The following is a 21400-nucleotide window of genomic DNA, read 5'->3' as shown; positions in this document are numbered from 1 at the left end:
GTTCAACATGTTGGTGAACGTTGCATATGTACAATATGTTAACCATGAATTGAAACACATTTTTAAAATATTCACATACATATTTTATGTAGCTTAAGTTTACCGAAACTGTTAAGATGAAAACGAAATATGATAATAAGAAAACACGAAATATTAAATACTAGAGAAAAGCCCGCCAAACAAACACTTCTTACATGTCCTAAGTTTGCTTCGCTTCGGCAGGAAAGTATTTATTTTAAAACAAAGCAATGAAAGCTCTATGTACGTGTGTTCAGTCATATTCTGAAAATATATGTATTTGTTTATAGAAGTAAACAAATTAAACGGTAATATACCTCGCAGCTCAAGCGCTGTGCAAATGAAAGCAACGCACAATTTGCGAATTGTTTGAGTTAACTATGTCGCGCATAATTAATTGCATATGTGCTAATAGTTTATATATTGCACTTTATTTTAATAAATATAAGCACATTAGAATTTCCATTGACAGTTCGCATGCGGTGTTAAGGGGCATTCATTTTAAACTCTTTAAACGGAAAGCGAAATAAGAACTTGGTATTTTTGGAGGATGTTAAGGATACTGGGCGTTAACTGAACAGTTACAACGAGATATAAAGTGAAATTGTAGAAACAAGAGAATAAATATATTGACACATATTTGGAAAATTGATATACATTTATGTGCATTTGAAAGCAAAATTTTATAAAAATTAAAAAAGTAAAAAAACAAACTGAAATAAAAAAAAAAATTATTTTTCCCATCAAATTGAAACGGCTGTATTCAAGTGTTTTCGATAAGCTAAATGAACAAAAATTAAATTATCAAAATGATAAAGGTGAAGCTTTATCAAGTGCTGGTGTTTTTCACACTACTTTATTGCGCAGTTTGCACATCAAAAAAAGTGGGTGCTAACAGCGACCAATATCAAATTATGCAGCGTTCTTCAATACTCTTCGGCCTGACAGTCATCAGTCGTCCGGACATGGTGAGCTACAACTGCTATACACAACTGCAGGAAGTACAAAAGGCTATGTTAAAACAACAGCCCTGGGCTATGAAGAGTAAGTGCTCGTAAAAGAAGAAGAAAAAGATGATATTTTTTTAAATTTTCGCACTGCTATCTTTCACAATGAAACCATATATAGGATGGTAGGAAAAGTTATATAATCGGAGGTTTTGTAAGACTTATTATTATCTCGCTAAAAATGTGTCTAGTGCTTTATCTTTCTGTACTTGAATTATAAAATCAAAAATTAGTTATGAAATACGTCTGCTCCAAAGGGCAAATGTAGGATGGTAAGAACGGGAACGAAAGATAAGAGAGAAAAATATTTGACTCAAGATTTTTTTAATTTTATGCAATATATATGTACTTATTTTTACTGTTTTATCCCTCCATTAAAGCAACAATTCAAGCTTAAATCTTTATTTTGGTGAATTTTTCTGTAACAAGAATAAATATTAGTCTTATATCAGTTATCAAATCGAATTATTATAATAACGTATATCTTTTATAATATCTTTACCAATATTATTTCTGTCAAATAGACACAATATAGGAAGGGAGAATTATGTACAGCTTTTCTAAAAATTCTCCCCATTCATTTATAGTTAAAAAAAAGTTTGAAATAAACACAAATTTTTATAATAAAAATCTTTCACAATTTTGATACAACCTCTAAGTAAAGGATCCCTTCTAGGAATACCTTTCTGACTGTATTTATGTGTTGAAAAGCTTTAGAAAAGGCTACGCTTGCTAAGTAACTTGAGAGCGTTCAATGGGCCACGCACTTCAGCAAGTGTGGTGCACATTTTACAAATGTGACCAGTGAACATAACCGGCAGGTGTATGGTCCCGAAAGTTGCTATTAGACTTAGACATGTGCCTGAACATTAGGGCATTCTCGAACATTTTTATTTTATACCGGCCTGTTTGGATCATAGAGTCGCCCAATCATAACTCGGCGGTGTTTTCCCTGTCATCAGAAGTAGTAATTGATCTTCTACTACAGGGGATCTTCTACTAAGGGAAGTGACAGCACACTCCAATATTAGAGCGGCAATAGAAGCTTTGAACTCAATAACAGTACCCTGGAGGCTGGTTAAAGAATGCCTAACCTCACCATTAACGTCATCGGGTTATTTTTGTATACGGCTGATTTGGGTACCAGCGGGAGCGCAGGCAACTGCAAAGCTGATTGCTTGCATAGCTGAGTCTGGCAGATGATAATCAGTCCAAATGCGATCCCATCTTAAGATCATCCATATAAACTAATCCAACTCCTTTTTAATATTTTCCAAAATAACCAAATAATTGGAAAATAGTTCAAGCTACCACCATTCAATAATTACACTTACAATTGATCAACAAACTCTTAAAAGAAATTGTAGAACCGAAACATTACCGCTCATATATGCACCCAGTTGTACACGTATAATGTATATTAACGAGCTAACTCTTTTCAATTCTTCTAAATTCCTCATAGTGTATGATTCGTCCGGTTTTAAAGAGCCTGGATTCATAATGGGCAACGGCATCTGGTTGGGATGTCGTGACACCTGCAATGCTGTTAAAACACCCGTCAATCTCAAAGTATCCACACATATACCACATAAAATGAATCCGAAAATATTGACAGATACGGCGCCATTTCCTACGGACTTCCGTGTCGTCAATTTGTGGCACAATTCCACATGGCAAATGGATCCAGTATATATCTTCTATGAACCGCGAATAAGTATTGGTCTATGTTTGCCAAGCGCTTGCACAATAGCCGATATCACTCAACTAATGGACACCTACGTGAAGGATGATCTATTTGTGTCGAATGATATTTATGATATGCGTCTGCGTGTTGAAAGGGTGAAGGATTTAAAATTACGTGCAGGCTTTTTTCGAAGGCCTTCGTCGATGATTTTTATCGGTTTCTGTTTACTGACATTGCTGCTGACATTTCTAGCTTTGGGGCAACGTATGAAGCGTAATAGCGAAACGGTTGAGGTGGTTGCAAATGGAACGAAATCAACGACCGACGATTTTGAAACGAAGAGTCAAACTAGTACAAAATTTTCTTATAATAGATTTATTGAATGTTTTGATGTTCAAAACAACTGGGAGTTGCTTTTCCCCACGGATCCGTCTGCTGCTCTAGCTGACACAAACGCTTTTCCGGCTGTGAATGGTTTACGGTTTTATGGTGCAATGGTCGTAATGTTATTCCATCTACAGTGCTGCAGTTACGTGGCGTCAAATAATAAATCAGTGCATTACAATTTATTGACTGGTGTTCGAAATTTCGACATTTTCGTGGATTTGTTTTTTACAATGAGGTAGGTACGTGCATTAACATTGTGATAATTTTCACGCTTCTTATTCTGACTACTCGGCCGAGTATTATAAGAAGTGGGTGGAGCCTTTCCATTTTCGGGTTTTGTGCTTTAAACCATGAAATTCTTTCTGTGCTGATTTTACAAGTGATTACACAAAATTTTATAATTTTTTTACAGTGGCTTCCTGCAAACATACCACTTCTTTCGAAACACCAAAGCTATTAAAACCATGCGGAAAAGTAATGTTATAAAGAATGGGAAAACGTTACTTATGAACACTATGCATCGTTTGATTAGGCAAGTACGGAAAGTTGGCAATGCCTACAAATCTTCAATATATGAAGTTAGATAGAAACATTTTCATTTGCTTATGTTTCGTTTTTCGCCTCTACTTCAAACAGATTGGGTCCTTTGTACTTCCTTGTCATCTGCTTTGCCGATGCTGGCTCGCTTCTGGTAGACGATATCGCGGTTTTCCACATTAGCCCTCTTACTTACGCCAATTGCGAGTTATATTGGTGGCGCAGTGCACTCTTCATACAAAACTTCTTTAACCACGATGATATGTGCGTGGTTTGGACATGGTCATCAGCTTGTGATATGCAATTTTTTATATTTAGTACAATTCTACTTGTCATCTACGTGAAGTAAGTGCACATACGCAACATATCAATATATATGAATGAAATATATAATATAATTGATTTAAAATCTCTCTTACAGACATCCCAAAACGGCCAAAGCTCTCACTCTCGCCACTGTAGTGGCCAATTTAGTCTACACTATCTATACCGGCATGACAATGAATTATAAGTATTCCTTTGAGACCACATCGGTGTTATTCACGGAGCTCTATATGAATCCGCTGTCACGTATTCTGGCCTACGTGATTGGCGGGGTGGCTGGCTGGTTTTTCGTACAAAACCAACAGAAGCAACTCTACGCGAATTTCTTTCAAAATCGTTCTCTGCAAGAGTTTCTCGGCTATTTGGCGATCATTTGCTTCTCTGCTATCAATTTCACCCAAATACCAGAAGGTTACTCAGTGGGTTTCTATGTGGTATTGTTGGTTCTTCAACGAATGTTATTTTCGTCGAGTGTTTGCTTCCTTATATATGCAAATGCGGCGGGTAGTGTAAAGTGGTTCTTTGGCATATTGGAGAATACACTATTCAAGAAATTCAATCAAATAACATATGCTATGTTCCTCCTTAATCCAGCAGTCATGGTCCCGCTGATAAGCTCGAATAACAAAAGTCGCTACAGCAGTTCATATAATTTAGTGAGTTTGGTTTGTTTTAACTTTTATTTGTATACGATTTTTATGTATAAGACAATTTTTTATTTTATTTTAAGTATTGTTTTTATATTTTTAGATAATGGAATACATTAGTATTTGCGCGTTACTGATCTTCTTTTCCACAATTTCCTCATTATTTTTCGAAGTACCCTATAAGAATATTTCCAAAATGTTGGCTCAGCGCACTAAGCCCAAGACGAACTAAGCGCAGTTTACTAGTGTGAACTTCGATGAAATTAAATCTAAGAACGCAGTGGCTTTTATTGTAACAATGAAAGCATATTGGCATGCAAAAATTATATAACGATATATTTAATATCTATATAGCGATATATTTAAGATGAATTATAATAAACGTATCACTTTATCGTTATTTTATCATCTTACAAAAAATAATGGCATATTGGGTGTTTTGTTTTAAAGATATAGAATTTCCTAGAGGGATAGCTGTCCAACGAGTCGACATAGACAACACATGCGTTTTACTTTTCTGTTCTGTATTCTTTGACTTTTCAGCGTTGATTACACTGTTCACATATACCACACCTAGTATGGAAGATGCCAATAGTTACTATAATATACATATATTAGGTGTATGCATTAATTCGTGCGGTTTTCTAAAAGAGGGCTCTACTAGTATTATTTCTTGTCCTGTTCATCTGTGGCACATTCATTTTAAAGGTACTGTCATTTCGCGTCGTTTTCAGTAGATGTCATTTGTTTTAGCGTGAACAACAATTTGTTTCATTCATTTGAAAATGTCGAAATTTGTACCAGATAAAGTGTTTTTGCGGGGAGTTCTTCTTCATTAAGAGACGTCGAACGTCGATTTTGCATGTCGGAAATGTTGCTTCAACGCCACCAAAAGAAGTAATTTTTGCATCGGATTGTCACTGGCGATGAAAAATGGATTCATTATGATAACCCAAAGCGCAAGAGATCGTATGTGAAGCCCGGCCAACAATCGACATCCACGGCAAAGCCGAATATCCATGGTGCCAAGGTTATGCTATGTATTTGGTGGGACCACAAGGGTGTGCTCTATTATGAGCTATTGAAATCGGGTCAGACGATCAATGGGGACTTCTACCGAAAACAATTGATTCGTTTGAAAAAGGCCATCGCGGAAAAACGACCAGAATATGCGACCAGACACGAATCAATAATTTTTCATCATGACAACGCTCGGCCACATGTTCCAGGCCAGTTAAAAACTATTTGGAAAACTGTTCTACCTCACCCGCCTTATAGCCCAGACATAGCACCTTCCGAATACCACTTGTTCAGATCAGTGCAGAATGCCCTCTCCTGAGTACGCTTCACTTTAGAACAGGGTATCAGAAATTGGCTCGATTCTTTCTTGACCTCCAAGCCGGAGAAATTCTTTTGGGATGGGATCCACAAACTGCCAGAAAGATGGGCAAACATCGTAGCTTCCGATGGGCAATACTTTGAACATTTAATGTATAACAATTTATAGCATGACAAAATGCAGACTGTCAATGAAGGAATCTCATGCATTTGCATTCAAACGAATTTGTGGCAGCATATCATAAGGGTTGCATTTTTAAGCACGTCGTATATTATTTAACTTAACCCTTAGTAGCCTGATTAACGAAAGTGATTTATTTTTAATATTACTGTGTTTGCTTGAGGTTCTAGATGAAGGGAAAGATAGCTAAAAAAAATCACAATATTTATTTTACATATTTATTTAGAAAAAAAAACTGGTATCAATTTTGATACTTCAGGCATTAACACCATAAAGAAATCACATATGCCTATGCATGAGGTAAGTTTCCTACACTTATTAAATTTACACATATTTCTAGAATCCATAAATATTTTTTCATGACCAATACAATCGCAACGCACGACAGTAGAGGGTAGTACTTGTACACCTGTCCGGGTGTGTCTACTTGTTCACTTTGCCACGCGAGTAATATGTCATAGATAAAATAAAACATTAATGACATTTGATTTTTTTTTTTAATTTCGTTGGAAAGTATAATATTAGTACAGTAAAATACGTACAGGCAACCTATAAAAAAAACTAATAGTAATGTGAACATTCAGTTTAAAAGATTGGTATCAAAATTGAAACTCTAAGTTATTAAGGGTTAATTAATTTAGAATCGAACCGAACCATTTTTTTGAGCCGTTTCCGGGTCGGTTTTCGCATTTTAAAATAAAAGCTGATTGGTTTGTGGTTCGGTTATAGGCCAGTAAACAGAGGCTTCTCGGTTCGAAAACCGGTTTGCAGCCCTGGTGTGGTTACAAGCCATATAGAGCCTTAAAAAATAATATAACTATGAATAAATCTTGTTGACTGAAACGTCCCAAGGCAAGAGAGCAAATCATGCCAGCTGACTATGCTTGTAAACCTGCAACGACTAACCAGAAGGGAACAAAGATTCGGAGAGTTATTAACGAGATCAGACCGGACTGTATATGCTCTAAATTCTGTTTTAACATGGCTATTACATTATTTTTTTATCCAAGTGATTAAACTAGTGGAGCTCGTCTTTTAAACGTCTCTGAACTAAGCTTGGCACATAAAGTTTGTATTGATATTTTGTCAAATCTTTCGTAAACATTGTAGATCTCGTTCCCTTAAGAGTCATTTTCAGATTTCTTCTGTAAAAAATATCATGATATTGTTGGGCATTTCATCATGAAAGGACCTAAGCTAAATAATGTTTACAAATCGTTTAACTCTGCTACGAAATTTCAGTTTCTCTAAAGCAAGTGTTTTGCGCGCTTCGCTCAACATATGGTTAAGATAATCGGCCTACTGAGTGTGCCCAGCATTCATTAGTGGATAATAATCGACCGAATGGACCACGTCCAGCACGTAGACGAAGACCGTGGAGAGTCGATTCGGCGCATTTTACCTCGAAATCTTAAATAGCAAGGGTACAAAGTACAGCTTATGCAAAAACTGAAGCCGCTCGACCTTCCCAAGCAACATCGCTTTGCTATATGGGCTCTTGCAATGTTCTAAGAAGATCCGACGTTTTCGAGCCAAATTTTGTTCAGCGATGAGGCTCATTTCTGTCTTAATGGGTAGGTAAACAAACAAAATAGCATTTCATTAAGAAAAAACGATGGTTTCGTGTGGTTTGTGGGGCGGTGGAATCAGCGGTTCATATTTCTTCCAAAACAAAAAATGCCAGTGAGAAGGTAACCGTCAATGGCGACGATTATAGCGCCATTATAGCCGACTATTTGATGCCTGAAATTGAAATTCATTGTTTCGGTGACATTTGGTTTCAACAAGCGGGCGCCACTTCCTACATATCTCATCAATCCATAGATTTATTGAGAGAACACTTCGGTAAGCAGATAATGTCAAGTTTTAAGTCGGAAGATTGGCCACCAAGATCGTGTGATATCACACCGTTAAACATTTTCCTGTGGGAATATGTAAAGTCTAAAGTCTATGCGAACAATCTCGCTTCGATTCAGGCCTTGGAGCAAAACATCACGCATATCATTCGTTAGTTATAGGTCGAAATATAAATATATATAAGTAAATAATTATATATAACTCTTGTTAACGGAACCGTCTCATGAAAGATATTGGCAACTGGCCATCTAGGTCATGTGACTTGACGCTGTAAGATCAAATTTATAGAGGAACCACATACCAACTGACTATGCTAATAAACCTGCTAGAGCTGACCAATTGGGAACAAAGATTATAAAAGTTTTTAATGAGATACGGCTTTGATGAAAAAGCAGTGAAAATAAGACCGACAGGGTCTTCGTCAGTTGCAATATACATGGCCGAAATTATGTTTAAGCTTAGAAAAAATTAAAAATTAATATTGGATGACTAACTATTCCCTTTTATGTGAAATGAAATTTGTAAGCTCTTAAAATATACAACGAAACTGCACACAAAGCCCAATTAGAGAAATATAAATTGAACATTTTTGACAAAGGTCGGTTTTCAGCTATCCTAATATGATCAGACCCGTCGACTTTAAGGTGAGATATTTTATATCTTTCAGCCTAATTAGCCGATTTCAACCAAAACTTGATACATAGCTGATCCGTGATGAGTCCTTAGCACAGCTCGAAATCTAATAAAATCATACCTCAACGGCATCTTTTTCTCATATATACCATTTATAATCCCACGGCTATAATGAACATAGACAACTCCAGCATCAATAAAAATACCGATAAAACCTCAGCATATATAATAAACGTGATGGTTGGCAACTCTATATCGGAAATTCCGGCGAGTGCATTGATATATGTATATATATATAACGTATAGTTTTAGGCTCAGTTTGACTAAAAAGTTGATATTGTGATGAACATGGATGAGAGAACAAAATCGAATCGACAATAAATTAGCAGAATCTACTAGTTAGCCAATTTGTAGTTGCCAAAATGTTCTAAAAGCGATGTTGTGTACCAAACGCAGTTCTAGTTAGAGTGGTGTCGTGTTAAGAGCAATTGAGATATAAGCAAGAAGTTGTAAGCTCGGATAATAAGTAGTAAAGCGTTAAGTTGTTGGAATTAGAAATAAAGATAAGTGTATAGCCATCAAATTGGGAGTTTTATTGAATAACCCAGTGATCGAGCTCAAGAGTGGCTTGTAGGTAGACAATTTATGGAGTAAATCCGCTCCAAGATTTTCATGCGATAGCTGTCAGTTCTAATTGAAACCTGTAGCTCAATTACTTAAGGCTATAAGTCATTTCAATTCTGTCTGCAGCAATTTGCATTGTTTTTTATGTTTCTACTGCTAGAGTAAAACAGTTTGGAGATTATTTTCCAGTATCGATTGAATAGCTGTTAAAGTGACAGAATACTAGTTGATTAACTTTATTAGTAACTTCTTCTTAGAATTGGAATAGAGTTATTAGTATCTAACCGTTTCTCAACTGTTCTCAATTACTTGCTTCACATCAGCTGACATCTGAAAGTATCACAAGGGACGAAAGTGTGGTGGCTATTACTTTAATTGTACTATCCCTTATAGACCATAATCAAATTATTTCCCTCTTTAACATTTTACAAATCATGATCTTTACAATGCTTCTAAATATTCGGTAAGACTACTCCTTTCCTAAAAATCTGTACTGAAATCAAAAGATAAAATATCAGTCATTGTCATTTCGACTAACCTTCAGAAAAACTGATATGCTGACAATAAATATAATATTAATAGTAAAAAATTTACAAAAACATTTCCATTCATAAACGCAAGCGTATCACCAAAAAGTGCACATAAAAAAGAGCAAAAAATAAATAAAACATGCGAAAAGCTTAAATAACTGTAATGTGACATGCGGCATATAGACGAGAAAATTTGAGACGATAGAGAAGATTTTTCTATACAAGTGAAAACAACGCACAATTGGCAAATTGTTTGAGTTAACTATGTCGCGCATAATTAATTCCATATGTGCTAATAGTTTATTTATTGCACTTAATTTTAATAAATATACGCACATTAGAATTTTCATTGACAGTTCGCGTGCGGTGTTAAGGCGCTTTGATTTCGAACTCTTTAAGCGGGAAGCGAAAAAAGAAATTGGAATTTTTAGAGGATGTTAAGGATATTGGGCGTTAACTGAAAAGTTACAACGAGATATAAAGTGAAATTGTAGAAACAAGAGAATAAATATATTGAGACATATTTGGAAAATTGATGTACATTTATGCGTATTTGAAAGCAAAATTTTATAAAAATTGAATAAGTAAAAAAAAAAAAACTGAAATAATAAAAAAAAAGTTATTTTGTCAATAAAAGTGAATCGGCTCTATTCAAGTGATTTTGACAAGCGTGTGGAAATTTTAAGTGGATACAATATTTTATAAATCGAAAAGAAAAAAAAAATAATTGTCAAAAGAAAAGTTGAGAGGACTTTTCAAAAAGTCATAAGATAACAAAAACGAATTACGATAACTGTTGAATTAATAAAACTAAATTAACAAAAATTAAAGTGTAAAAATGTTAAAAGTGAAGTTTTATCAAGTGCTGGTGTTTTTCACACTACTTTATTGCGCAGTTTGCTCATCAAAAAAAATGGGTGCTAACAGCGACCAATATCAAATTATGCAGCGTTCTTCAATACTCTTCGGCCTGACAGTCATCAGTCGTCCGGATATGGTGAGCTACAACTGCTATACACAACTGCAGGAAGTACAAAAGGCTATGCTAAAACAACAGCCCTGGGCTATGAAAAGTAAGTGCTCGTAAAAGAAATTATTTTTGTCATATAGACACAATATAGGAAGGGAGAATTAAGTAAAGCTTTGCTTGAAATTATTGCATTAAAAATGCTCCCCATTCATTTATAGTTAAAAAAAAGTTTGAAATAAACACAGATTTTTATAATAAAAATCTTTCACAATTTTGATACAACCCCTAAGTAAAGGATCCCTTATACGAATACCTTTCTGACAGTCTTTATGTGTTGAATGGCGTTAGAAAAGGCTACGCGCGCTAAGTAACTTGAGAACGTTCAATGGGCTACGCACTTTAGCAAGTGTGGACATAACCGGGAGGTGTATGGTCCTGAATGTTGCAATTAGACTTAGACAAACTTGCTTTCTAAATGTGCATGTGCCTGTACATTTGGGCATTCCCGCACATTTTCATTTTATACCGGCCCGTTTGAGTAATCATAGAGTCGCCCAATCAAACTTCGGCGGTGTTTTCCTTGCCATCATAAGTAGTAATTGATCTTCTTTACAGAAGCGTAGCCTTCTTAAGGGAAGTGACAGCACACTCCAATATTAGAGCGGCAATACAAGCTTTGAACTCAATGACAGTACCCTGGGGGCTGGTTAAAGAATACCTAACCTAAATTAACGTCATCGGGTTATTTTTGTGTACGCCTGATTTGGGTACCAGCGGGAGCGCAGGCAACTGCAAAGCTGATTGCTTACATAGCTGAGCCTGGCAGATGATAATCAGTCCGAATGCGATCCCATCTTAAGATCATCCATATAACCTAATCCAACTCCTTTTTAGTATTTTCCAAATAGTTCAAGCTACCACCATTCAATAATTACACTTACAATTGATCGACAAACCCTTAAAAGAAATCGTAGAACCGAAACGTTACCGCTCATGTTGTACACGTATAATGTATATTAACGAGCTAACTCTTTTCAATTATTCTAAATTCCTCATAGTGTATGATTCGTCCGGTTTTAAAGAGCCTGGATTCATAATGGGCAATGGCCTCTGGTTGGGATGTCGTGACACCTGCGATGCTGTTAAAACACCTGTCAATCTCAAACTATCCACACATATACCACATAAAATGAATCCGAAAATATTGACAGATACGGCGCCATTTCCTACGGACTACCGTGTCGTCAATTTGTGGCGCAATTCCACATGGCAAATGGATCCAGTATATCTCTTCTATGAACCGCGCATAAGTATTGGTCTATGTTTGCCAAGCGCTTGTACAATAGCCGAGATCGGTCAACTAATGGACACCTACGTGAAGGATGATCTATTTGTGTCGAATGATATTTATGATATACGAATGCGTGTTGAAAGTGTGAAGGATTTAAAATTACGTGCAGGCTTTTTTACAAGGCCTTCGACGATGATTTTTATCGGTTTCTGTTTACTGACATTGCTGCTGACATTTCTAGCTTTGGGGCAACGTATAAAGCGTAATAGCGAAACGGTTGAGGTGGTTGCAAATGGAACGAAATCAACGACCGATGATTTTGAAACGAAGAGTCAAACTAGTACGAAATTTTCTTATAATAGATTTATTGAATGTTTTGATGTTCAAAACAATTGGGACTTGCTTTTCCCCACGGACCAGTCTGCTGCTCTAGCTGACACAAACGCTTTTCCGGCGGTGAATGGTTTACGGTTTTATGGTGCAATGGTCGTAATGTTATTCCATCTACAGTGCTGCAGTTACTTGGAATCAAGTAATAAATCAGTGCATTACAAATTAACGACTGATATTGGAAATTTCGACATTTTCGTGGATTTGTTTTTTACAATGAGGTAGGTACGTGCATTAACATTGTGATAATTTTCACGCTTCTTATTCTGACTACTCGGCCGAGTATTATAAGAAGTGGGTGGAGCCTTTCCATTTTCGGGTTTTGTGCTTTAAACCATGAAATTCTTTCTGTGCTGATTTTACAAGTGATAATACAAAATTTTATAATTTTTTTACAGTGGCTTCCTGCAAACATACCACTTTTTTCGAAACACCAAAACTATTAAAACTATGCGGAAAAGTAATATAATAAAGAATGCGAAAGCGTTACTTATGTACACTATGTATCGTTTGATTAGGCAAGTACTGAAAGCTTGTAATGCGCAAAAGCTTCAATATATAAAATTAGATAGAAACGTTTGCATTTATTTATGTTTCGTTTTTCGCCTCTATTTCAAACAGATTGGGTCCTTTGTACTTCCTTGTCATCTGCTTTGCCGATGCTGGATCGCTTCTGATGGACGATACATCGGTTTTCCACTTTAGCCATCGTATATACGCTAATTGCGAGTTATATTGGTGGCGCAGTGCACTCTTCATACAAAATTTCTTCAACCACGACGATTTGTGTTTGTTTTGGACATGGTCATCAGCTTGTGATATGCAATTTTTTATATTTAGTACAATTCTACTTTTCATCTATGTGAAGTAAGTGCACATACGCAACATATCAATATATATGAATGAAATATATAATATAATTGATTTAAAATCTCTCTTACAGACATCCCAAAACGGCCAAAGCTCTCACTCTCGCCACTGTAGTGGCCAATTTGGTCTATACAATCTATACCGGCATCACAATGAATTATAAGTATTCCTTTGAGACCACATCGGTGTTATTCACGGAGCTCTATATGAATCCGCTGTCACGTGTTCTGGCCTACTTAATTGGCGGGGTGGCTGGCTGGTTTTTCGTACAAAACCAACAGAAGCAACTCTACGCGAATTTCTTTCAAAATCAGTCTTTGCAAGAGTTTCTCGGCTATTCGGCGATCATTTGCTTTTTTACTAACAATGTCGCCAAAATCTCAGAAGGTTACTCAGTGGGTTTCTATGTGGTATTGTTGATCGTTCAACGTGTGTTATATGCGTCAAGTATATGTTTTCTGATATTCGCAAATGCAGCGGGTAGTGTAAAGTGGTTCTTTGGCATATTGGAGAATACACTATTCAAGAAATTCAATCAAATAACATATGCTATGTTCCTCCTACATCCAGTACTCATGATCCCGCTGATAAGCTCGAATAATAAAAGTCGCTATAGCAGTTCTTATAATTTAGTGAGTTTGGTTTGTTTTAACTTTTATTTGTATACGATTTTTATGTATAAGATAATTTTTTTTATTATTTTAACTATTGTTTTCATATTTTAAGGTAATGGAATACATTAGCATTTGCGCGTTACTGTTCTTCTTCTCCACAATTTTCTCATTATTCTTCGAAGTACCCTATAAGAATATTTCCAAAATGTTGGTCCAGCGCATTAAACCCAAGACGAACTAAGCACAGTTTACTAGTGTGAGCTTCGATGGAATTAAATCTAAGAACGCAGTGGCTTTTATTGCAACAATGAAAGTATGTTGGCATGCAAAAATTATATAACGATATATTTAATATCTATATAGCGATATATTTAAGATGAATTATAATAAACGTATCACTTTATCGTTGTTTTAGCATCTTACAATAAACAATATAGATATACCATAATGACATATTGGGTGTTTTGTTTTAAATGTATAGAATTTTCTAGGGAGATGGCTGTCAAACTAGTAAGATATCTAAATAAAAGTAGCCATACCACATTTATCGGATTATGGTGAATATTGAAAAGCCTCTGATGTTTGGAAAAATAAGGGAAGTGAGAGAATTTGTTCATAATATTATGAATACACGTAGCACCAGGTGTCGAAAAAAATCAATAAAAGAAAGCAAAACGAACAATAAAAAACGTTAAATTTTGCTGTACCGAAGCTAGAATACTCTTCACAAATAAAGAAGCTTCCAAACAACAACTTAATTTGGATCATTTATTTTGTATGACAGCTATATGATATAATGTCCGATCTGAAAAATATGTTCGTATATTATAGCGTTGTCTTGGAAAATAATCAATGCCAAATTTTGTGAAGCTCTTTTCTCAAATATAAAAGTTTTACGTACAAGAATTAAAGTTTGATATCTAAAGTTTGGTTCGATATCTGCGGTTCCGGCAAATTAGCAGCTTTTTGATGAGAAAAGCATATGTTCAAAATTTCTGATCGATATCTCAAAAACAAAGAAACTAGTTGGCGTATATACAGATAGACGGACGACATGGCTAAATTGAATCAGCTAGTCATACTTATCAATTATATATTTACTTTGTAGGGTCACTGACATTTCCTTTTGCATGTTACAAACATCGTGGAGGTAAAAAAAGGAGGAAAATGGAAAAGTAATGAAAATATTACAAAGAGAAAGTGTTGAAGCAAAAGTGCTGTTGACACTTCCGCCGCATGGAGTGACACGTGGAATGTGGGTTATGGGCAAACAAATACAGACTTATATGGTAAAAACAAAGTTTTCTGTATATTTACAACACACAAATAATATTAAAGCGTCTTTGTTGTAAACCTTTTTGGTGCGCGTTTCCTTTCATTGTCCTTGCAGCAATATTGCCTTGTGAAGAGAGTCAGCCAGGCACCTAATTTGTGCGTCCTTATTTTGCTGCCTCTATGCTTTAGCTATTCCACTTTATATACAGGACAACAAAAATAACGAAAACAACGCGCTTCTTTTGTGTTTGATGTTTCTACTTTCATCTGTTGTTTGTTGCTTATCAACTTCACTTTTGTTCTCAGGCGCGTCGCCTCACCTCTCAACATTACATTTTACATATTTTTATTTTTGCTGCCGACCGTCACTGTTGTTAGCAGGCTTAATTTGTACATTTTCAAGGCATTTTTACGCGCTAATGAGCCGCCAACAACACCGTCGGCTGCGGCTGTGCTGTCGCTTATTTAATTGCACTTTGGTGAAGTTTCGCTTTTCTTTCGCACACTTTTCCGCTTGTTTATGTGTGTGTGTGTGTGTATACTTGATATATTTGTGTCTTTGTCTGCATGCGCTTGCTTATTTCTTGCGAGTCTTTGCATTTGACTTTACAAGGCTTCTGTGCTACTTTCACGCCCTGGGTACACTGTCAAGCGTTGGGTTTTGCGCTGTTTGTTGTTGAATACCCGCAAAACTAATTAGAACGTGAGTGTAATTATGCGTGGCATTACATTGAATTCGACTTTAAATACTTCCAGTAAACTTTTGCCATTCTACTTTGAGTTGCTGTTATGTATTACTTTTCGAGGTCAGTGTAGTGTAGTCGGCACTGACAACACAATGAAAATCATTTGCCTAATGATGGCAATCGATTTAAGTAATGATAATAGCGAAAGTTTTTATATGGACTTTTTGTCGACAGTGTTTGTTAGTAGTATTTTTTTGTCACAAAGGAGATATCTACCATATCACATACGTATTCTTTTAAAGTATTTTATACTTATACATATATTATATAAAAAATTGGTAGAGTAGCGCTTTAATTTATAAAAAGCAAAGGAAATTAAAAGAGAACTGCCGATAACGTTGATAGTATTTTTGGTATAACTCAAACGACTGATTTAGTGAGCCTCTATTCCACAGCTCATTCTCTTGCTAAGATTGACCTAGAAACTAGCAGGCCATGTGTAACTCTAAATTTATTTAAATCACTGGGAATGAGCACGAAATTAAAAGGGATAAAAATAGTTTAATATTAGAGGCTATACAAATCTGTGTCGGGGAAAATGGATATTCTCTGAAGTTTAGAGAGAGTAAATTATACATTGCAGTCTGTTAAACGTTGGCCGAGTCTAAAACTTTTCTAACGCACATCCTGTCAGCCAGCGGAGTTCTTACAACATAGACGACGCTCTTTCCACTTCAAAGAAGAGCATATTGCATAGATTATGAACTTTATCGCACTGCACCCGCTTTCTTTAGTTCAACTTTTATACACTGAAGAAGGTTTATAAATTTTGCCACGAAGTTTGTAAAACCCAGGAGGTAACTTCGGCGACCCTATACAGTGTATATACAAATGATCCGCGAGACGAGCTGAATCGATTTAAGCACTAACATCTGTCCGTCTATTTGTTATATGCAAACTATTGTAGTTCTCAGTTTTCGAGATACTGTTCTGAAATTTTACATAGGTACTTTCCTTCCCAAGAAGGTGCTCATTTATCGAAACCGCCGATATCGGCCCACTATAACCTACAGCTGTCATACAAACCGACGGATAAAATCAAGTCATTGTATGAAAAAAATTTTTATTTGAGAAAAAATCTACACAGCATGGATTATTGTCCAAAAACGCGCCACAATCTTTAAACATATTGCTTAAATCGAACTACTATAGCATATAGCTGTCATACAAGCTGAACGTTCAAAATGAAGTTCTTGTATGGACAACTTTTTTATATGTCAAGATATTTTCACGAAATGTGGCACTGATTATTTTCCAAGGCAATACAATAATCCGCGAACATATATTTCAGATCGGACTTCTCTAGCATATAGCTGCCATACAAACTGATCGTTCAAAATCAATATACAAGTACAAACATGTATTCGTTGTAAAGTAATCTTAATTCGACTTGAGTATTGGTGTGTCAAATAATGTGACTAGATAGAATTAGCATTTACGTTTTCAGATTTACCTACCATATACGAGTACACATAGTGTCTGTAAGAAATGCGCGTGTAAATGGTATTATAGCTTCGGAGCAGTTGACGTGTTATCTTGTTTTTGCACAAAGTCAATCTAGCTATGCCAAAATACTTATACAACTTACCCTATTTAGTTAGAAATCCAGTAGTATCAATTTACTATATTACTTTCTAAAATCACGCTCGCTAGTTCACACCGCCGCATAAACAGTGCCGCTAAAGGCGCAAATAAATGCACAAAATGGCTTCGGTATAATGACAGCAATCAGTAAATTGCATTACAACAAATCAAGAAAAATATCAACAACAACAAATCGGTGGTACAACCGACCAGGATACGAGACAACTAATTACATACTAAAGTAGGCAAAACGGGAATGAGGGCGCGTGCAGCAGAAGCGGCAAGCAACGGCGCAGAGCAGACAGCAATTGCAAACCACAGCACTAGCAATCAACGGCAACAACAACAAAAAACCAGCAACTAACAATCGTCAACTATCAAAGTCATCAAATGGCGTACCGCTAATCAAACGCTTGGCGAGAGTGACACGCGGTGCATTGCCTAGTATGGCACATGTGCTTGCAGCCACAACAACAACAATAACAAAACTCGTCAACAATTTTATGCTCGACAGAATAAATAGCGAATAGTGCGGGGAGAAAACAACTACGAAAAAACAGACGAGTTAACCGACATGCGGCGGCAATTTAGTAAATTGGTTGTAAGCAGCAGCGGCAGTGGCACAATTGATACATTTGTCAAATTGTCACAGAACACTTACGGTCGCATATTGGCTGGTAAATAAATGCACAACACACTCGTGTGACTGCATGCTTTTGTCATATGCAAAGCGCTCTGCGTATATCTTCAATTGCAGTTGAATTGTACGTGCCACTTGCCACATGTCGTACTCGCGCACCACTCGACTTTTCATGCGCTGCACTCATTCAGGGCATTAAAGTCGCCAATTCGTCGCTGCCGTCACATATCTGCCGCGCAGCGCATCAATCTCTGCCCTTACAACGTTCACCTCTCCGCTGCCACCTGAAAATATTTTGCCTTTTTGTTTATACCTCGCGTATGCGCATTTGTGGCACTTGCATGGTTGCATCGTCAGTTGTTGGCACGAAAAGCTTGTCAAAGCTCTGCCGGCGGCGCGTCGCATAACGTCGCCTACATGCTCACGAAGCGTACAGCTGATTTAGATGGGGCAGGCTTTGTTTGTTGCATGCACTGAATTAATATTGCATGTCGTTTTACGGTTTCGTCACGTCACTCAACGCCACTCATTCTCGGCCAAACAGCTGTCATAAATGTCATAACTCAGCTGGCGGCTCGCCATCGCACACGCCGACAAATGTGGTGTTGCCTGAGTGACCGTTAGGCATTTGGATGGATTGGCCAACGGCTGTTTGATGGTTAGTTGTCATGTGTCTTGATTTAGCTGTCCTTGCTTTGCTTGCGTGAATACTGAATTGAATCGTGTTTGTTTTTTGATGCTACCAATAGAGAGCCATCTATAACTCTTTAGTGGTATGAGACATTTGGATGGTTGATAAAAACAAAATTATTTAACAAACATATGCAACAGTAGGGAAAGGTATCGAAAGGTGTCGAAAATTTGAATGGTCTTGAGCTGTGGAACTTCGCTGACATTTATGCGAACAGAGCTCAGAAAGCGGAGCAGCCCAAGTAAAAAGGATTCTTGGTTTCGATCTATGGATAATAATATTATCTGCCAATTTTGAACCGGACTGATCCAAAAAATTTAATTTTTGCTGATTTTAATATGTTCATATCTTTATTATCACCTTCAAAATAGGCTCCTGATTCAAGTATACCAACGCTTAATTGTATTTTCCAGATACATAATTGTTATAAGCCTCGGCTTGGCCTTCAGTGCCTTTAGTTAATTTTGCTTTTTGCGGTTTCGGCCATCCTCTGATGTCAACCCGACGATTTTCAAGCCCTGCTTTTTTTTTAACTTTTTCAGTGTTATCGAAGTAAATGGATTCTTCGCTGAATGCTTTGCGCTATTTAAATACTTGTGTTCGTGATAAAGTAGACTTGAAACCACTTTTCCTAGAAGACATATCAAACTTATTACTGCATAAAGCCCAGAAATAAATCAGCGCCTACTTAGTTGAATGAAAAATGATGGCTTAAGTGTGAAAAGACTAATTCAACGATAAATTGAACACGATTTGACCGTCCTAGAGCATCAAAGAATTATATAAAAATGGGCTATGTAAAAAAAGTTATTTGTGAAAGATCTTAACCCGAAAGCGGAAGGTTAATAATTGTACCGAGAACAACGGTAATGCGGAAAGTGAAAAGTTGAGACTATAGAAATGTAACGAGATCATCGGTAATACATTTTTATATGGATTTACATTTGTAATCGTACAGAATTCGAATTAATGACACAAGTTCTCGTTGAGGATTTAGTTAGCTGAACGAAATGCTAAAGAATCATCAGTTTTACCCAGTTGAAGCAAATTAGTCAACATATTCTAATTTCTAGTAGCGAAGTGATCAAAATTTCCGACCAGATCTCAAATCTATGAAACATATTTATTTCTGTTGGGACCCTTAAAAGTACAGTTTTCAATAACAGCCAAATGGTAATGCCGAACTTTCATGAAACACCTTTTCACTTTCCACATACACATGACTTGTACAGAAATCTTTTTAAATCCAACGTATGAACATACTACTGATTAGTACTTGTACTGTTGGAATGTGAAGTCTTCTTTCGACTGTCAAGATCACATTTTTTAATACAGTGTCATGTATACAAGAAAAGCGGCTTCATTAGTTTTAATAATTAATTTTATAATTTTAAAAAATATTTACAAAATATTTTTCTTAAAATAATATTGACTATTAAAGCATTTTGACTATTCTTTCTCTTAAATTTTTATCTAAACGCATTCAGAACCGGTAACAAAGGTTGAGTAGCGAACAACGCACTTTCCAATATATCAAAAACACGAAGGAGGCAGCTTAGTATGCACATATGTATGTATATATATGTATGTATGTATGTATGTATGTATATATGTATGTAACACAAAATAAAGACCTCACCAAATCTAATTTATTACCATAGCAATCATGACCGACAAATGATATCGCAGTAATATAGCAAAAACAACAGCTGTAGTAATATGCATTGGACGGAAAACAATAACCATCAAATGGCAGTCATTGTCTTACAGAAGCAACAACAACAACGACAACTTGTTAAACGAGCACAATAAAAAATAAATTGTATAGCATAAATGAGCAAAAAAATAAATAAATAAATGATAAACGAGCATACCTCGCGTAGTGAAGGAGCATAAATGAGGAACAATAAAAAATAAGGCGATTACAATGAGTATAGACTGTGGGTAAATGCACAAGCTTTAGCAAAATAAACTACCTTATTCAATTTGTAGAATAAATATTGACTTTTAACATAACAATTTTTAATACAAAAAATAATAATTGATCGAAATTTTGAGTAGACAATACAAATTTTGAAGGATTTCGATAAAATTAGGTTAGATAACGGTTAAGTACGGATCTTTGTGAAGCCAGCTAAAGCCTGCTATATTGGGATATTAAGTACAGTTAAAGCGCGCTGAAGCTATCACATATCTGCTTGGGTAATTCATTTCTATTTCCGATAATTCACTCGCAATGTCTAAAGGAGTGAGATTCTTCGACAAGGTCTAAAGACATTCATTTTATTACCGAAATGCTTACGTATAAACCACTACCATTCCACAAGCAACCAGCTCATGGCTAACATACATTTGCTGCTTTTTACTATATGCTTCAATAAACATTAAAAACAAAGCAGACAAGCGCATACACATACATATGCATATAAAACCACAGCGGAAGTAGCAGACGGAAGTCATCAAAATCTCGACTTTGTTGCAATTTGACGGAAGTGTGTAATGTATACGCATTGTTGTTATTCGACATAGATAAACATAGCATATATATATATATATATAAAC

The 21400-nt window shown here is 35.9% G+C and overlaps 2 protein-coding genes across 2 annotated transcripts; both read left to right on the top strand.

The window, feature by feature from the left end:
- LOC106625606 (nose resistant to fluoxetine protein 6) lies at window positions 1-5027 on the top strand. The gene is made up of 6 exons (XM_070107410.1): window positions 1-1062; window positions 2488-3331; window positions 3509-3628; window positions 3733-3978; window positions 4055-4613; window positions 4708-5027. The coding sequence occupies exons 1-6, from the start codon at window positions 828-830 to the stop codon at window positions 4834-4836; spliced, it is 2133 nt and encodes a 710-aa protein (XP_069963511.1). The 5' UTR covers window positions 1-827; the 3' UTR covers window positions 4837-5027.
- Window positions 5028-9840: 4813 nt separating this feature from the next.
- On the top strand, window positions 9841-14353 carry LOC106624183 (nose resistant to fluoxetine protein 6-like). The gene is made up of 6 exons (XM_070107408.1): window positions 9841-10840; window positions 11796-12639; window positions 12817-12936; window positions 13040-13285; window positions 13362-13920; window positions 14015-14353. The coding sequence occupies exons 1-6, from the start codon at window positions 10606-10608 to the stop codon at window positions 14141-14143; spliced, it is 2133 nt and encodes a 710-aa protein (XP_069963509.1). The 5' UTR covers window positions 9841-10605; the 3' UTR covers window positions 14144-14353.
- Window positions 14354-21400: the final 7047 nt, after the last annotated feature.

The sequence above is a fragment of the Bactrocera oleae genome, chromosome 3 (genome assembly GCF_042242935.1).
Source record: "Bactrocera oleae isolate idBacOlea1 chromosome 3, idBacOlea1, whole genome shotgun sequence".
In the NCBI taxonomy this organism is placed as follows: domain Eukaryota; kingdom Metazoa; phylum Arthropoda; class Insecta; order Diptera; family Tephritidae; genus Bactrocera; species Bactrocera oleae.
The sequence above is the reverse complement of the archived record's forward strand: the minus strand, read 5'-3'. Positions and strand labels throughout refer to the sequence as shown.

Coding starts and splice junctions, on each gene's coding strand:
- LOC106625606 (XM_070107410.1), top strand. CDS start 828: ATGATAAAGGTGAAGCTTTATCAAGTGCTGGTGTTTTTCACACTACTT. Junction 1,063..2,487: donor ACAGCCCTGGGCTATGAAGA/GTAAGTGCTCGT, acceptor AATTCCTCATAG/TGTATGATTCGTCCGGTTTT. Junction 3,332..3,508: donor GATTTGTTTTTTACAATGAG/GTAGGTACGTGC, acceptor ATTTTTTTACAG/TGGCTTCCTGCAAACATACC.
- LOC106624183 (XM_070107408.1), top strand. CDS start 10,606: ATGTTAAAAGTGAAGTTTTATCAAGTGCTGGTGTTTTTCACACTACTT. Junction 12,640..12,816: donor GATTTGTTTTTTACAATGAG/GTAGGTACGTGC, acceptor ATTTTTTTACAG/TGGCTTCCTGCAAACATACC. Junction 13,286..13,361: donor CTACTTTTCATCTATGTGAA/GTAAGTGCACAT, acceptor TCTCTCTTACAG/ACATCCCAAAACGGCCAAAG.